This window comes from Streptopelia decaocto, assembly GCF_964273445.1.
Source record: "Streptopelia decaocto genome assembly, chromosome: Z".
Lineage (NCBI taxonomy): Eukaryota > Metazoa > Chordata > Aves > Columbiformes > Columbidae > Streptopelia > Streptopelia decaocto.
The window spans coordinates 61,292,657-61,306,800 of record NC_138657.1 but is presented as its reverse complement, the minus strand read 5'-3'; the positions used below and the strand labels follow the sequence as shown (position 1 = coordinate 61,306,800).

The window sequence follows — 14,144 nt, the reverse complement described above, 5'->3', positions numbered from 1 at the left end:
AGCAAGCAACTATTATGTAAGTCATGGACAGCATTGCATAGGTTTGGAGAAGCACTGAAGAAGTGGCTCTTCAGGTATGCCAGGGGTGTCAAACCCATTTTCACTGCAGGCCACATCAGCCTCGCCATTGCCTTCAAAGGGCAAATGTAATTTTAGGACTGTATAAATGTAGGTGTAGTTGAAGGCAACAGTGAGGCTGATGTGCCCCCCGGTGAAAATGGGTTTGACACCCCTGATGTATGCAGTTCTTTGAGATGAATTTTTCTTACACTCATTCTGTGACTTGCCCTTCAGTTTTGTTAATGTGGAGTTTGTTAACATGCTGTTATTTGCAGTGAGATAAAGCTTTTGTTATGATGGTACTTTTCTTCTGGTTTGTTTGTTTGTTTGTTTCCTGCTTATTTTAGTAGATGCAACAGCTTTGAGAATGTGTGTAAGTGATGCCTGAAGAACACTGTTGCCTATAGCCCATTTCAGGCATATCGTGTACACTGACTACACACATTGCAAAAAAATGAGTTATTCCATTGATGAGGACAGCTCTTCAGAAAGCTAATGTATTGGGGCATTCTTATTAACCTGTGGAGTAACTTGTTAGTGAAGTTACTTTTTCCTTAGCTATTTAAAAACCCATGCAAACTAGAGGTGAATGTTACTGATTAAAGTGAAGATATAGAAGTAGGCACCTTGTGTTAGCCAGCTTATCAAAGAAATTTAAAAACTGGAGGTGGTCATACAGGTTTTTGTGGATATTTTCAGAGAGGCTTGTATTGTATATTCTTTTAATTGTTTTTGAAAAGTATCCCGTAAACTGAAAAGGCATTAGCATGCATTTTATAAGCTAATGTTTGTTTCCCTGTGTTTTTATGGTGAACTGTATTCCCTTAAGTATTTCGTTACTATCCTGAACAAATTAACAGCACTTTCATTATAAAATAGAGAGGTATAAAAGAAGGAAGTCAGTAATATGTTTCTATTGAAGATTGGATTGCTGTGACTCAAAGCAATAGAGTAAAATAACTGTTAACAGGCTCTTGACTGGAGTCCCACAGTAATATCCCTGGATTTCTTCAGAAAGGATGGGGAGTCCTTTTCTGTGTATTTCAGAACTGTAGATACCTGTGCAGTCACGCTTAACTCCTTTGTACTCTTCAGATTTGGTTTTACAATCCTCAGCAGCTCAGGAAACTGGACATGCAGCAGACTTCCTCCAGAAAATGTGACAGAAACAAAAACTTTAAAGATAGGTTATAGGGAACTTTACAATAATTCTGTTTGTTCTCTTTTCTTCTGTTCCCCGCTTTAATAAAGAAAGCTGTATGTATTCCCTAATAAAAGAAAACAGGGAAGTTTATGTTATTACTTGAAATATCTGTAACAGGAAGGAGTGCAATTCAAGCATTAATTGAATGTAGCACAGGAGAACATAGAGAACTCAGACTATTTGAGAAGGAAATAAAGTTATTTTTCTGAGTATTTAAAGCAGTTGCATTTTTATTTTTTCATTGATGTCTAATTAACACAGTGGTACTTGATTGATTTTTAAAGATTGGGTAGTGTTCTAACCTGGGAACAAAATCAATAATGAATGCGAGAATAGCTATTCCTAGGAGGCAGGAGAGTGTGATTTTTGTTTGTTGTTTGGGGATTTAAGGCAACTTCTGTTCCTTTACTTGTAGCTGAGTTTTGCAAAGTGTTTGTTTGGCCAGATTTGCTGTGGGCCTTATGCTCTGTGTGTAGTCCTGCTGATTTCAATAAAATTACCAACAGTGTTTTAGAGAACGAGGATCTGAGGTCACCTAGCGATTTCACCTGTAGAAATTGTGTTAAAAATGTTTGTATGTTAATTTTTCCTGTAGTCTGGGGCTGGGTGTAGGTGAAGACTCATCAGGCACTATAGGCATACAGAAAGACCTGAAGTATCAGTGTGGGGACACCATCATGCAGGGACAGCTGTGCAGCATCCAGGTTACACTTGACTATCATCCAGTCAGCTGGTGGTGCATAAAGAGGACCTGATCTGTCCGTGCTAGTGTAGTTCTGCCTGTTTTCAATCAAGTGCCCAGCCCACAAAGAATAATTGTCACAGCAACATGGTCAACCACACTCGGAGTGTTTTCTAGATTTTTTGAAAGCAATATTGAGAATTGAGGTAAAGTTGGCAGATGGTGATTATCTAGGGATGGCAACTTAAAGCAGAAATAAGACCACAGCATGGGGGAAGCAAGGACAACTTTTGCTATCAGTTTTATTTATGGATATTTCCCTACAAAATTGTGAATATTTTAAATTCTGTGGGGTTTTTTTTTAAATGCATTTGAATCAGATGACTTGGTGAACATACTTCAGAATTATAGGAAAAATAATTTTCTGATCATTAGTTTTATGGCTTGTAGGCAATTTTTTTGGATGCAGATATTTATTAAACCAGTAATATATGATCCCTTTTTAAAAAGTTGTTGCCGGAACCTATTTTCTCATATTAAGTCTCTTCTGATTCCAGTTAAAGATGTTTAAAGAGGGAAAGAAAAAAAGAAAAGACTGATCTTGGACTAGAAGATCAAATATTAGTGAAAAAAAGGAAATAAATTTTAGAAAGTTATGTGATAAAGACATCAGATAAACAAAACCCCAAGAAATATTTCTGAGTTAATTTGGCTTCCTTGTGTCAGCTGTAAAAGTTTTGGCTGCAAGTCTCCTTGATACTGGCTGCGTGTGGGTCTAATCACAGTTTCAACACGTGATGAGAATGGTCTGATGTTGTCTACCTGTTTACTTCTGTGGAAGAGAAACCTGATGTGGTCCAGCTTGCTGTTCATCTATATTAAATAAAATATTTCAGCTTTGCTTTGTAACAAAAAGAAGCAAAAGTCTCAGTTGCATTATAAAACTACTAGTAGGAGGTAAGAAAAAACTCTGAGGCAGAGGTTGGGATGTTGATGATTTGGATGGTATTCAGGGATGGAAGATGGAAGATTACTGTCTTGTGTACACTAAATAATGCAAATGAGAGTAAACAGAACTGTTAATGATGCACAAAGAATCCTTAATTTACCTACACTAATAGGAAGCCTGTTGAATTCAGAGCATGCACTGAAATAAGCCTAAGTTTTGTGGAACAGAGCAAGGATATATTCTTACAAAGGAAACTCAACTGTTTGAAATTTTTTATATTTATATACCTGATAAAATATTTTATTGAAGGTGTGTATGCAATTTATTATGTTAATTTCTAATTGTAGTCTGAACAATAAAAGCAACTTTAGAAATGGCTGTAGAATACATCCAGGTACATCTAGCTGTGGTATTACTATTGGATATAATGTAAGCAGTTCCTGAGGAAGGACTATAGTGTCGGCCCTTATTTTTGTCTTTGGGTTCACTTTTACTCTTCTTACTCTTCGTTAATAGGTAGCATAGATCAGTCAGTGTTAAAAGAGTTGCCTCCTGAGCTTCTGGCAGAAATCGAATCCACCATGCCACTTTGTGAACGTGTGAAAATGAACAAGCGCAAACGTAGCACAGTTAATGAGAAGCCAAAATATGCTGAAATCAGTTCTGACGAAGACAATGACAGTGAAGAAGCTTTTGAATGTAAGTAGTACATTGTTCTGTTCTTAATGCTAAAGAAAGCTAATATTTTGCTTTTATGAAAATGTCCACTTTTTTTTTTTAAGTTGTTGAACATACAAAACACATGAAAACAAGTTTGCTGTCCTTACAGCTGCTTGGCCTAGAACCCTTTTCTTCTTTTACAAGAAAAATAACTTAGATGCAGTTTGTCACTCAAGATGAAAAGCAGCTGGTTGTTAAATTTCTTTTCCTATTTACTTTGTGGGAAGCTGCTACCTAGATTTTATTTTTTTCAGTTGGGCTATGGAACATTTTTAGCCAATCAGATTAAGGAAAATATTCTCTAAAGCAGCACAGAAAACTTGCATACTTTGGTACGCAAAGAAAAATTTCAGTAAAGAAATTTTAATCTATTCTTAGTTTTATTGATAAGCGAAAGATTCCCTCTTGAATTTTTCTGATATGATAAACCGAGAATCTTACTGCACAGAAGTTTCTTAATATATTTCTTCTTCTATTATTTCTCTCATATAATGCTTGAAAAAGTGGAGTGGCTTTTGATGGCTTCTCAAAATACCATTTGCTGATCATGCTATTCCTGGATGAAGTGTTTTCAAAGGAAGAGAGGAAGCTTGTTGTTAGAATTTTCCTGTGTGATTGAATGAAATTCCCGAGTGTCAGAAAATTGTTCTGTGCCTTTAAGCTAGGAATGGGTTTTCTACATAATATTAAGAGTGTTCTTAGTTTGTTTCCATGGTCATTCAGTTAGTCAACACTGAAAAGAAACTCTTAAATTTGAATGAATCAGTTTGGTCTGACTGAACATCTTAGCTGTGTTACCCATGCAGCGCTACGGAAGGGCTTATTACTGTTACGTGGGAATGCATCTTGCTTATAATGATCTTTTCTCAATTTTGGGGTCTTTCCACTTATATAAGGATCTTACTGAGCTTTTGTAAAACGCAATGTTTTGCTTTTTCGTCTTTCTTAGGGTCAAGAAAAGACTTATTTGTCCTGCTTTTTAATTTTTCGTGTTTTCGTCCAACAGATATGCAGTGCTTATGCACACATACACATAAAAATTATAATAGAAATACCTCTGCTCCTTATAAGTGAAGCAGAAAATGTCTTTGTTTGTTTTTCCTTTTACTTGTAACTGAATAGTGCTGCTTTGACTACGAGTATGAGATCTTGAGGTAATATGTAATCTGTCTTGATTATGGAAAAGGATTAATGATGATTTGTTTCATTCAGGATTCTATATTCTCTGTTTACCATGTCATATCACCTGTTCATGATGTTTATAATCTGGAACAGTGACTTAAAAAATAGAAAAAGTAAAGCAATTTTTTTTAAGTTGGTTGGGAATGGAGAGGATTGTCAGGAATAGCAGATATCTTAATCTGCTTATTAACCACTGTGGCGGTTGGAATTCTTAAATACAAAGTAAAGCAAATTAAGGAAAACTTTCACAGTAATTATATGTTTTAAGGTATGCTAGGCTCCTTATATGCACTCAAAGAGATCTGACCATCATTATAAACAATTCAGTGAAGACATCTGGCTTAAAAATAAATTCTAATATTTCTCAAGGAGTACTGTAGAACTGAGTTGAAGTAAAACAACACAAAATGATTAAGAGAATGAAAGATTTCTGGCAAGTAAACTGAATAGATTTGTATTGTTACAAATATGTATTTTGGAATTCTTTTGATTGTCCAAACTCCATTTTTAAAAATTCTGAAATAGTGATTGTTTTAGAAGAAGAGAAATTTCTCTGAGTATCTCATGAAGAAGGGGGATTCCATTAAATAAATTATGAGAAATTTAAAATTTATTAAACAGTGCTCATCCAATAAGTGCTAAATGTGTTATTGCATAAATGTTCAGCAGAACTTAGAAGGAAATTGAGTGTTTATATTCCAGATAGTCTTTATTTATGTATAAATTTATAATAACTCTTGACATGTTATTAATACTTACATTTTTAGTCCATTTTATCTACTTCAAAATATATTTTGTAGAGTAGTGATTGTGACTAGGTGTTCCTGTGTTCATCTTATTTGCCTTGCAGAGCCAGCACAACTGTAACACATTCTGGTTTGTCATGCAACATTGATTAAACTCGTAAATTTAAAATTCTGCTGGAAAGCAATATTGAAAGTTACTTTTCTCATGGAGATTTAGCTGGAGTCAGAATTCATCCTATGGAGCCTAAATTGATTCTAAAGTGCAGAGACAGGTGTTGTCTGCCTCCACAAAATACTGTCCCATGTTGGAAAAAGAATCAGTTAATATGTGTGAAGTCTTTTCCCATAAATATTTATTTCTTCTCCTGAACGCTCACTCCAGGTATCCAAGATGGCCCTCCATTTTTTCAGTCGCAGTTAACTCTAGCCATTTAGGCAGTGTTAGTAGCTCAAGCATCATGAATCTTGACCGTAATGCTTCCAGATGCAAGTCTGATCCAGGCTCAAAGCCTGGAATGAGTTATTACCTTAAAGACTTGGACTGCCTCTGTGCAGAAGTTCTGTGCTACATTTTCAGAAGTGGGAGCCACCTGCAGTGCAATGCAGAGCAATGCAGAGCATTATTGTTGCCTCAGGTTTAATTTTATATAGTTTTATATAAGTTTTAGAGTGCTCACGTGTTTTACAGAATAGCTATACAATACTGTTTAACTTGCAAGTCATATAATCATTTAGGTTGGAAAAGACCTTTAAGATGATCAAATCCAACTATGAACCTAACACTGCTGAGTCCACCACTAAACTATCTCCCAGGGTGCCACATCTGCACATCTTTTAAATGTTTAAAAATGTTTCACTTTGAGCAATTAAAAGTAGAATTTTTGTACTTAGAATGAAAATGCATTTATTTTCCAGCTTCTCGTAAAAGACATAAAAGGGATAGAGATGAAGCTTGGGAGTATGAAGAACATGACAGAAGAAGTTCTGTTGACCATAGGAGAAGTGGTCATTTTCATGAAGGAAGGAGGACTTCTGGTAGTGGCCGTTACCGTAATCGCAGTCCCGATGACTCTGATATGGATGATCATTCTTCTCCCCCTAGCCTCAGTGATGGTAACTGATCATTTAAAAAATTTAATTTTATTCTATAGTACTAGTGCATTTTTAATGGATATGTGTCACCGTTTACTGCCGAGCAACAGTAAACCATGGCAGATGCTCTCTGTTAACCCCTCACCCACCACACTAAGGAAAGGCAATAGGAGGAAAAGGGAGAGAGACTTGCAAGCTGGAAAAAGTTAAAAATGCTTTACTAATGCTACTAATAAATAGAGAAAATAATACAAAATATACAAAACCAATCTTGAATTTCCCAGGGTAGTGCCTGCGGCAGAGCTGGGAGCTGGTTGTTCCGGAGGCTGCAGGGTAGGCACCCGGAAGTCCTGGGCTGGATTTCACAGTAAACTGGAACTGGATTCAGGGATTCAGAGTCTGGAACCAGGCCTCAGATCGCAGGCATGACAGGCAGGGTGCTCTTCAGATGCCAACCATGGTCAAAGAGAATGAGACCCTCATGATCTCCCACTTCTTTAGGGTGTATGACATGTATGGGATGGAATACTTAGTTGGTCAGTTTTAGTCACCTGTTCTGATCACCCCTCCTTGCAAATACACCCCTGTCACTTACGGGACATGCGAAATTTATCAGCAACCTTGGCTGCAATAGCAATAAGTCTAAACCTAGGTCTCTTCTGCATCCCATTGCTACTTTTATCACCTCCGGAGCAAACAGTGTGTGAAAAACATGCAGACAGATTCAGAAAAGTGCAGTTACTTAGAAGAACTTAGCTGAAAGGAAAGTTCACTAAAAGAGAAACTGGTCCTGTTTTTAACAAAACCAGGACAATATGTTAAATAGTTTAAAATAAACATCCTTACATGCAGTATTGAGTACGAGTGTAAGAAATGTAAATAATTCTTTGTTTCATTTTTGAGAAAGCATTTGTTTCACTCTTTACTCTCTTCATTAGTGGCTAGAAAAATGAAGAAAAAGGAAAAACAAAAGAGGAGGAGAGCTTATGAACCTAAACTAACACCTGAAGGTAATTTTAGGCTATTTATTTTTATACAATTTTTATTTTATCTTTTGTATATAAAATAATTACTTATAAATTTCTTTTTTCACCAGAAATGATGGATTCTTCAACTTTCAAGAGGTTTACTGCCTCAATAGAGAATATTTTGGAAAACTTGGAAGACATGGATTTTACAGCTTTTGGTAATATGTCAGAAATTTTCAAAATGTTTTCCACTATTAGAAACATAAAAACACACCAAAAAAAATTATGTCGGTATTTTTGAACTTCCTTCTTGGTGATTTAGTTGCCTGTGGTACATGCTAGGGCATAGTGCATTTATATCATTTGCACCTCGAGTCGTGGCCTTTACCTTTCCAATTTTATTTGCTGCTGCAGGAAGAAAATCCTCCTTCCTCATCCCTGCAGAATCCAAAGGAGCATAAATCATAATGAGACAAAGAGTAGCCTCCTGGAGTGGAAAGGATACCTCTTTGCGATGTCATTAGAGCGTTACCTTCTGTCAGACATCTTTGTAAACAACACTAGCATAAGATGTCACTGTCTGTAGTAATGTTTGAGGCACATGATTTTGCATCTGTTGTGGCCTTTGACCCAACAGCTTGATTATTCAATTCAAGCAGCAGAGTCTTTATGTATTTGTGGGTGAGGCACTGAATCACTATATACTCCTTATCCATTTCAGTGGAAATTCAGCCAGCTTAGCATAAGTGTCTGAGGAATTAGTTCAGGTTGACCAAGGTGACTTTCTATTGAAAGGGAGTATTCACTAATTTTTTCCTACCATCTTTGTCCCAGGATTAGAACAAGGAGAGGAGCATAATAAACAAATCACTGCAGTTTTTAAAGCAACAGTGTTTACAACCTTCAAGTTGAAAGTGAAGTCATTAGTTATTTCTGTGTCTGGTAACATCCTTATTTTTTATAAGGGTAAATACGATTGAGATAGTGTATCCCAAAGTACTTAATTTCATATCTGTTTTTGATCTATTGCCCTTCCCTAGATTGGATATTTAAAATTAGGGCTACAAACATTTAAGAATCGTTTTACTGTAACGAAGGTGATGGCACAAGAGCTGCAATAAATTAGTTTTGCTATATTAAAAATTTTTGGTTTATGACTTTCAGGAATGGATGCCTCATTTTAGGCTGTTAAATGATACTTCAAAACCAGTCATATTTAATAGGTAGTAATTGTTTCAACACAACCAAAAGTTGTCATCATCAGTCTTCTCTAGGTGGAAGTATTAGATGCTAGCTATTTGGAAAATGAGTTCTTTTTCTTCAGTTAGCTTTTCATATTGGCTGTAGAATACTGATTTCCTTGAAGTCTAATTAGAAATATGATTATTCATTTTATTTTTTTCAAAGGCGATGATGATGAGATTCCACAGGAATTGCTACTGGGAAAACATCAGCTTAGTGAGTTGGGCAGTGAATCTGCAAAAATCAAGGCAATGGGCATTATGGACAAGGTACATCTCTGTAGTTTTAACTCTGTTTGAACATAAAATTTTGATAAGCATACAAAAACTTATGTCTTCTGTAATAGCATTCCACCCTCCTCAGGTTTGCATCTGACAGATACTGCAAACTGTTGTGCTTCTGTTGACTTAGTTGAAGTGCTTAAAAAGTTACCGCGTCTTAACTGTTACTGTCTCTGAGGCTGAGACATCTTTGAGTCGTCCTTCTCTGTGTCAATGCTGACTCTTTATCAATATGTAATACCCATAGCTGAGCAATAAAATCTAAAATAATTGATCTACTTTGACAAAAGCACCTCAACCCATAGTGTTTGCTTCTGGCAGCTGCTGGTGAGCAACCACAGTAAATCAGAACCTGCTGGCAAAGTAGACAAATCCACCTTTTCATATATACACCATCAGTGCAATGTAAATGTATGATGTCCAGCCAGCATCACACTGAATTGCCTGCTTCCTCCATTTCTCCAAAAAGGCCTTTCAAACTTAAAAGATGTAACACCACAGGTGATAAGATTCATTTTCTGTAGGCCACATACTGTGGTTTCTTTGTCATACTCTTCCCTACTTTAGTTCAAGGGAGCAGTTTGTTGGTGCGGGCTGTTGGCGTCACACTTCTAGAAACAATGTTTTTGCTTTATCTTCCTGGAACTCTTGGCTTTGGGCAGTGTAGCGGTTTAAGCCTAGCTAGCAATACAACCGTGATAGCTGCTCACTCACCACCTTCCCAGCCTCCCAAATGGGAGAGAATTGGAAGGGAAGGAAGAAACTTGAATTGAGATAAACACAGTTTGATAAGATAACAAAATACTAATATACACTAGTAGTAAATATATATATATAAGAGAATATAAAATAAAAGATACTCAATGCAATTCCTCATGAACTCCGTCCACACTGGGCAGACAGTCCCAGGAAACAGCATCTGGTCCTGAACAGCTGATGCCAAAGAGAGGAAAAAGGAAAATAGGCAGAAAGGCCCAGAGGCCTCTGCAAAATGGCAAAAGGCTGACTAAACATCCCAAACAGAACACCCATAAACAGGGCTCTGAGAGCAAAGAGCCAGAGAGTGAGACCAGAAGATCCCGACTGTCCTTAAATATGAAGCATGATGCTAATGGGATAGAATACTCTTATTGACCAGTCTGGATGTCAGTCAAGCTCTGCCCCATCCATGGCCCTCCTTCCGTGATGCCTCACACCTGTGGGCAGAGTGCTCAGAATGCCCTTGGCTTTCAGACCAGAGCAACTAAAAACATTAACTCTGTGCTGGCATGTTATCTTTTGTTCTCAAACTAAGTCCGAATAATGATTGTGCTTGCTATGAAAAAGAGAGGTTTCTAACTCCATGAAGAAAATTAACTCATTTTCAGTCAAACCAGCACTGGCGGTCTTATGTAAAACTTTGCCTACTTATGACTGCATACTATGTTTATGGAGCATCTGTGAAGCCAGTTATTATGAAAGTCACTCTGAAGGTTTTTCTTTAATCCAAAATGCAAATATTCTTCCTGGACTTTGCTTCCGTCTCCCTGACTTCACTTGTGGCCTGTTTCCCTGTCAACCTGTTTCTCTTTGCTGATAATTCTCACCCTTAATCTCTGTTTGTCACACATACATACATACATACATGTATGTATGTATGTATGTATAAAATCAGAACTTTGTTGCTTCTAAAGCTGAGTGCCAAAAGCATCTGGATGAGTGAAATTGGCTGTCCTTGAGCTTAGCATATTCTATAAATTATTTAATCATAATTCTGTAGAAAATCAATGAGTAAGTTTGAGTTAATTTTTTCAACATGCTGGTTCTCTAAAGTTAACACTAATAGTAAGAATACATCTTCTTTTTATTAGGACTCAAGTACAGGGTATTTTAGTTCTGCTTGTTTGTGGAATTTGGATTTTCTCCTAATAAAGCTTTATGCAGTCAGTTAGATTTATGTTTCTAGAAGCAGAAGTGTATAACTATACGACATTAATGACAGATATGCAATTTTAAATCTATTTCTATGTATTTGCAGCTGGAAAACGCAGTTTGATTGCAATTTTAGAATATATTTCACCTAATTTATTTGTATAATCAATATTCTCAATCATGTGGTGTCAGAAACCAGAGAAGTCAAGATCCAATCCTTATATCAAATTGCTTACAATTTAAGTGTTTCAGATTATGTAATGGGTTCTATTCTCTATCCATGGACTTTTTTTTTTTAGCACTTTGGAAGCCTCTATGTTCCTACAGTGTTTGATGTGTTTCTTTTCTTGTTTTAGATCTCAGCAGATAAAACAGTGAAAGTCCTGAATATATTGGAGAAGAATATTCAGGATGGATCAAAACTTTCTACATTACTTAACCATGTGAGTTGCAAATTACATAATTTCACATCAATGTGTAGAATAGAGTCTTGTTCACTTGAGTCCTGTTTAGTGATGGTTTCAAATACTGTGTATGTTTGTGAAAGGAATTTCTGATATGTATATGATTGCCAAATTTTAGGATTTGAAGTAAAATTCAGTTGATAGATTTTTTTCAATACTAAACAAGTTTTGCAATAGTACTGATAACTAGCCGGTGTATTGTGAGTAACTGAGTTTTCTTTTGTTTTAAATTTAAATGTCACAGTTTCATCCTGAATATTCATGGTAACTGGTGTAATTTGCACCATTGGACATTTCTTTGCTACTTCGCTATGTGTCCATGAAACAATGAAAGAAATACTGCATTTTTTTTGCAGAGCTTATTCTTCTCCTGAGCATTGAGACAGGACAAAGTGCTTTAAGTCTGTTCTTATACTGCAAAATTAATGTTATCAACATAAACAAAATCAATGGGAAGTTTAAGATTTTAGGGGTTTTTTTTCCTTATGTACCTGAATCTACTTGGGCTTTTGGAGTTTTTATGACGTTGATATGTGATATTTCACAATTAATGTATTTATTTATTTCTACACTTTCTAGTCAAAACATTATTTTGATTTTTATGAGGAAGAAAAAGCCTTGGTCTGCAGGAATAGGGACTAATTCATTATATTGGAAAGGAAGAATTTGAACTTGGAAATGAAAATCAGAGATACACAATTTGTAACTAAATACTTTAGATAGTTTGTAGGGTTTTCAACGTTTCAGTATATGGTTCCGAATGTGTTTAGAAATATGAAAAATAAGTAAGTTGCTGGTTTACCTGCTGTAGTTCACTGTGATTAAGTCTTTATGCTAATGCTTTTAAAGTGATATTTTTATTTTAGCATTTTGCAGTAAAACTCAAGATTATTAAGCAGCTAATGAAATTACACGATGATTAGAATTCAGAGACAAAGCTTGTTTAAAAAGGAAGCAGTCTTTAGCCAAACAAGTTTGATTTTTCCTAAAACATTTTAGAAATTATTCAAATCATTCCGCCAAAGAAAGCTTCTGCTAAGGAGTAAGCTTAGTTCTTTAACAGTGCAGTGACATATTACAAATGGGTTACTAGTAAAATAAACGTTTGATTTCTAAAACAAACTAAACTGCTTCTGTATCAAAAAGGGAATACAACATTTTATACTTTAGTGCATGTAAGCATATTAAGCTAATGTTATTATCTTTTACTTGGTAAGCATAAAAATTTGACTTCTTGCTCATGCTATCCTATTTTTCTTGCCTGTGACAGAACAATGACACTGAAGATGAGGAGAGATTATGGAGAGATCTTATTATGGAGAGAGTGACAAAGTCTGCTGATGCTTGTCTTACTGCTATCAATATTATGACATCACCAAATATGCCTAAAGCTGTATATATTGAGGACGTAATAGAAAGAGTGATTCAATACACAAAATTTCATTTGCAGAACACTCTCTATCCTCAGTATGATCCTGTGTATAGAGTGGATCCTCATGGTGGTTAGTATGCTAAGAAATTTTTAAAATAATCTTTCCACATTAAAAAAAATCAAAACATAATCTATTGTATGATGATGCAAGTGATATGAGTTTCTGGAATAAGATTTTTGTATGCAACCTTATACTGATAGTTCTTCCACATTACATAGAGCATCCTGAATTAATGCTTTATGTTAGTTTGAGGATAATGAAATGTAGCATAAAACCAAAATGAATTAAATATGTCCTCTGAATAACTTAGTCATATAAACTCTTGGTTAATGCAATAATGTCAGTGTAACCAAAGTATTTAGACTAACTTATTTAGAAGTTTGTCTGGATTGGTCTCTTCTCCCAGGCAGTTAGCAATAGGACAAGGGGGCATGGACTTAAACTCTGCCAGGGGAAATTTAGGCTGGATATTAGAAAGAAATTCTTTACAGAGAGAGTGGTCAGGCATTGGAATGGCCTGCCCAGGGAGGTGGTGGACTCACCGTCTCTGGAGGTTTTAAACTGAGATTGGACATGGCACTTAGTGCCATGATCTAGTAAATGGACTGAAGTTGGACCAAGGTTTGGACTTGATGATCTCTGAGGTCTTTTCCAACCCAGTCGATTCTGTGATTCTGTGTGAATTTCAGTTCTTGTGTGTAGAATCAGAATAGTTTGGGTTGGAACAGACCTTCAAAAGTCATGTAGTCCAACCACCCTGCATTGAGCAGGGACATCTTCAACTAGATCAGGTTGCCCAGAATCCTGTCCAGCCTGGCCTGGAATGTCTCTAGGGACGATGCATCTACCACCTCTCTGGGCAACAAGTTCCCATAATTTACCGTCACTGTAAAAAATGTCTTCCTAATCTCTAACCCAAATCTCCCCTTCCTTAGTTTAAAACCATCACCCCTTGTCCTGTCATAACAGGCCCTGCTAAAAAGTCTGTCCCCATCTTTCTTATAGGCCCCTTTTAGTGACTGAAGGACTGCAATAAGGTCTTCTCTTCTCCAGGCTGAACAACCCCAACTCTCTCAGCCTGTCCTCACAACAGAGCTGTTCCAGCCCTCTGATCATTTTTGTGGCTCCTCAGGCCCTTCTCCAACAGGTCCATGTCTTTCCTGTGCTGAGGGCTCCAGAGCTGGACATGGGACTCCAGGTGGGGTCTCAC

General features: G+C 36.3%; 1 protein-coding gene across 5 annotated transcripts in view; it reads left to right on the top strand.

The window, feature by feature from the left end:
* NIPBL (NIPBL cohesin loading factor) overlaps positions 1–14,144 on the top strand; it is a 150,462-nt gene that overhangs the window by 107,886 nt on the left and 28,432 nt on the right. For all 5 annotated transcript variants that reach the window (XM_082074258.1, XM_082074256.1, XM_082074260.1 and 2 more), the window contains 7 exons: positions 3,412–3,594; positions 6,459–6,656; positions 7,574–7,645; positions 7,732–7,821; positions 9,011–9,114; positions 11,394–11,480; positions 12,772–13,003. In XM_082074258.1, the coding sequence (XP_081930384.1) occupies positions 3,412–3,594; positions 6,459–6,656; positions 7,574–7,645; positions 7,732–7,821; positions 9,011–9,114; positions 11,394–11,480; positions 12,772–13,003 (966 nt within the window). The remainder of the gene's footprint in view (positions 1–3,411; positions 3,595–6,458; positions 6,657–7,573; positions 7,646–7,731; positions 7,822–9,010; positions 9,115–11,393; positions 11,481–12,771; positions 13,004–14,144) is intronic.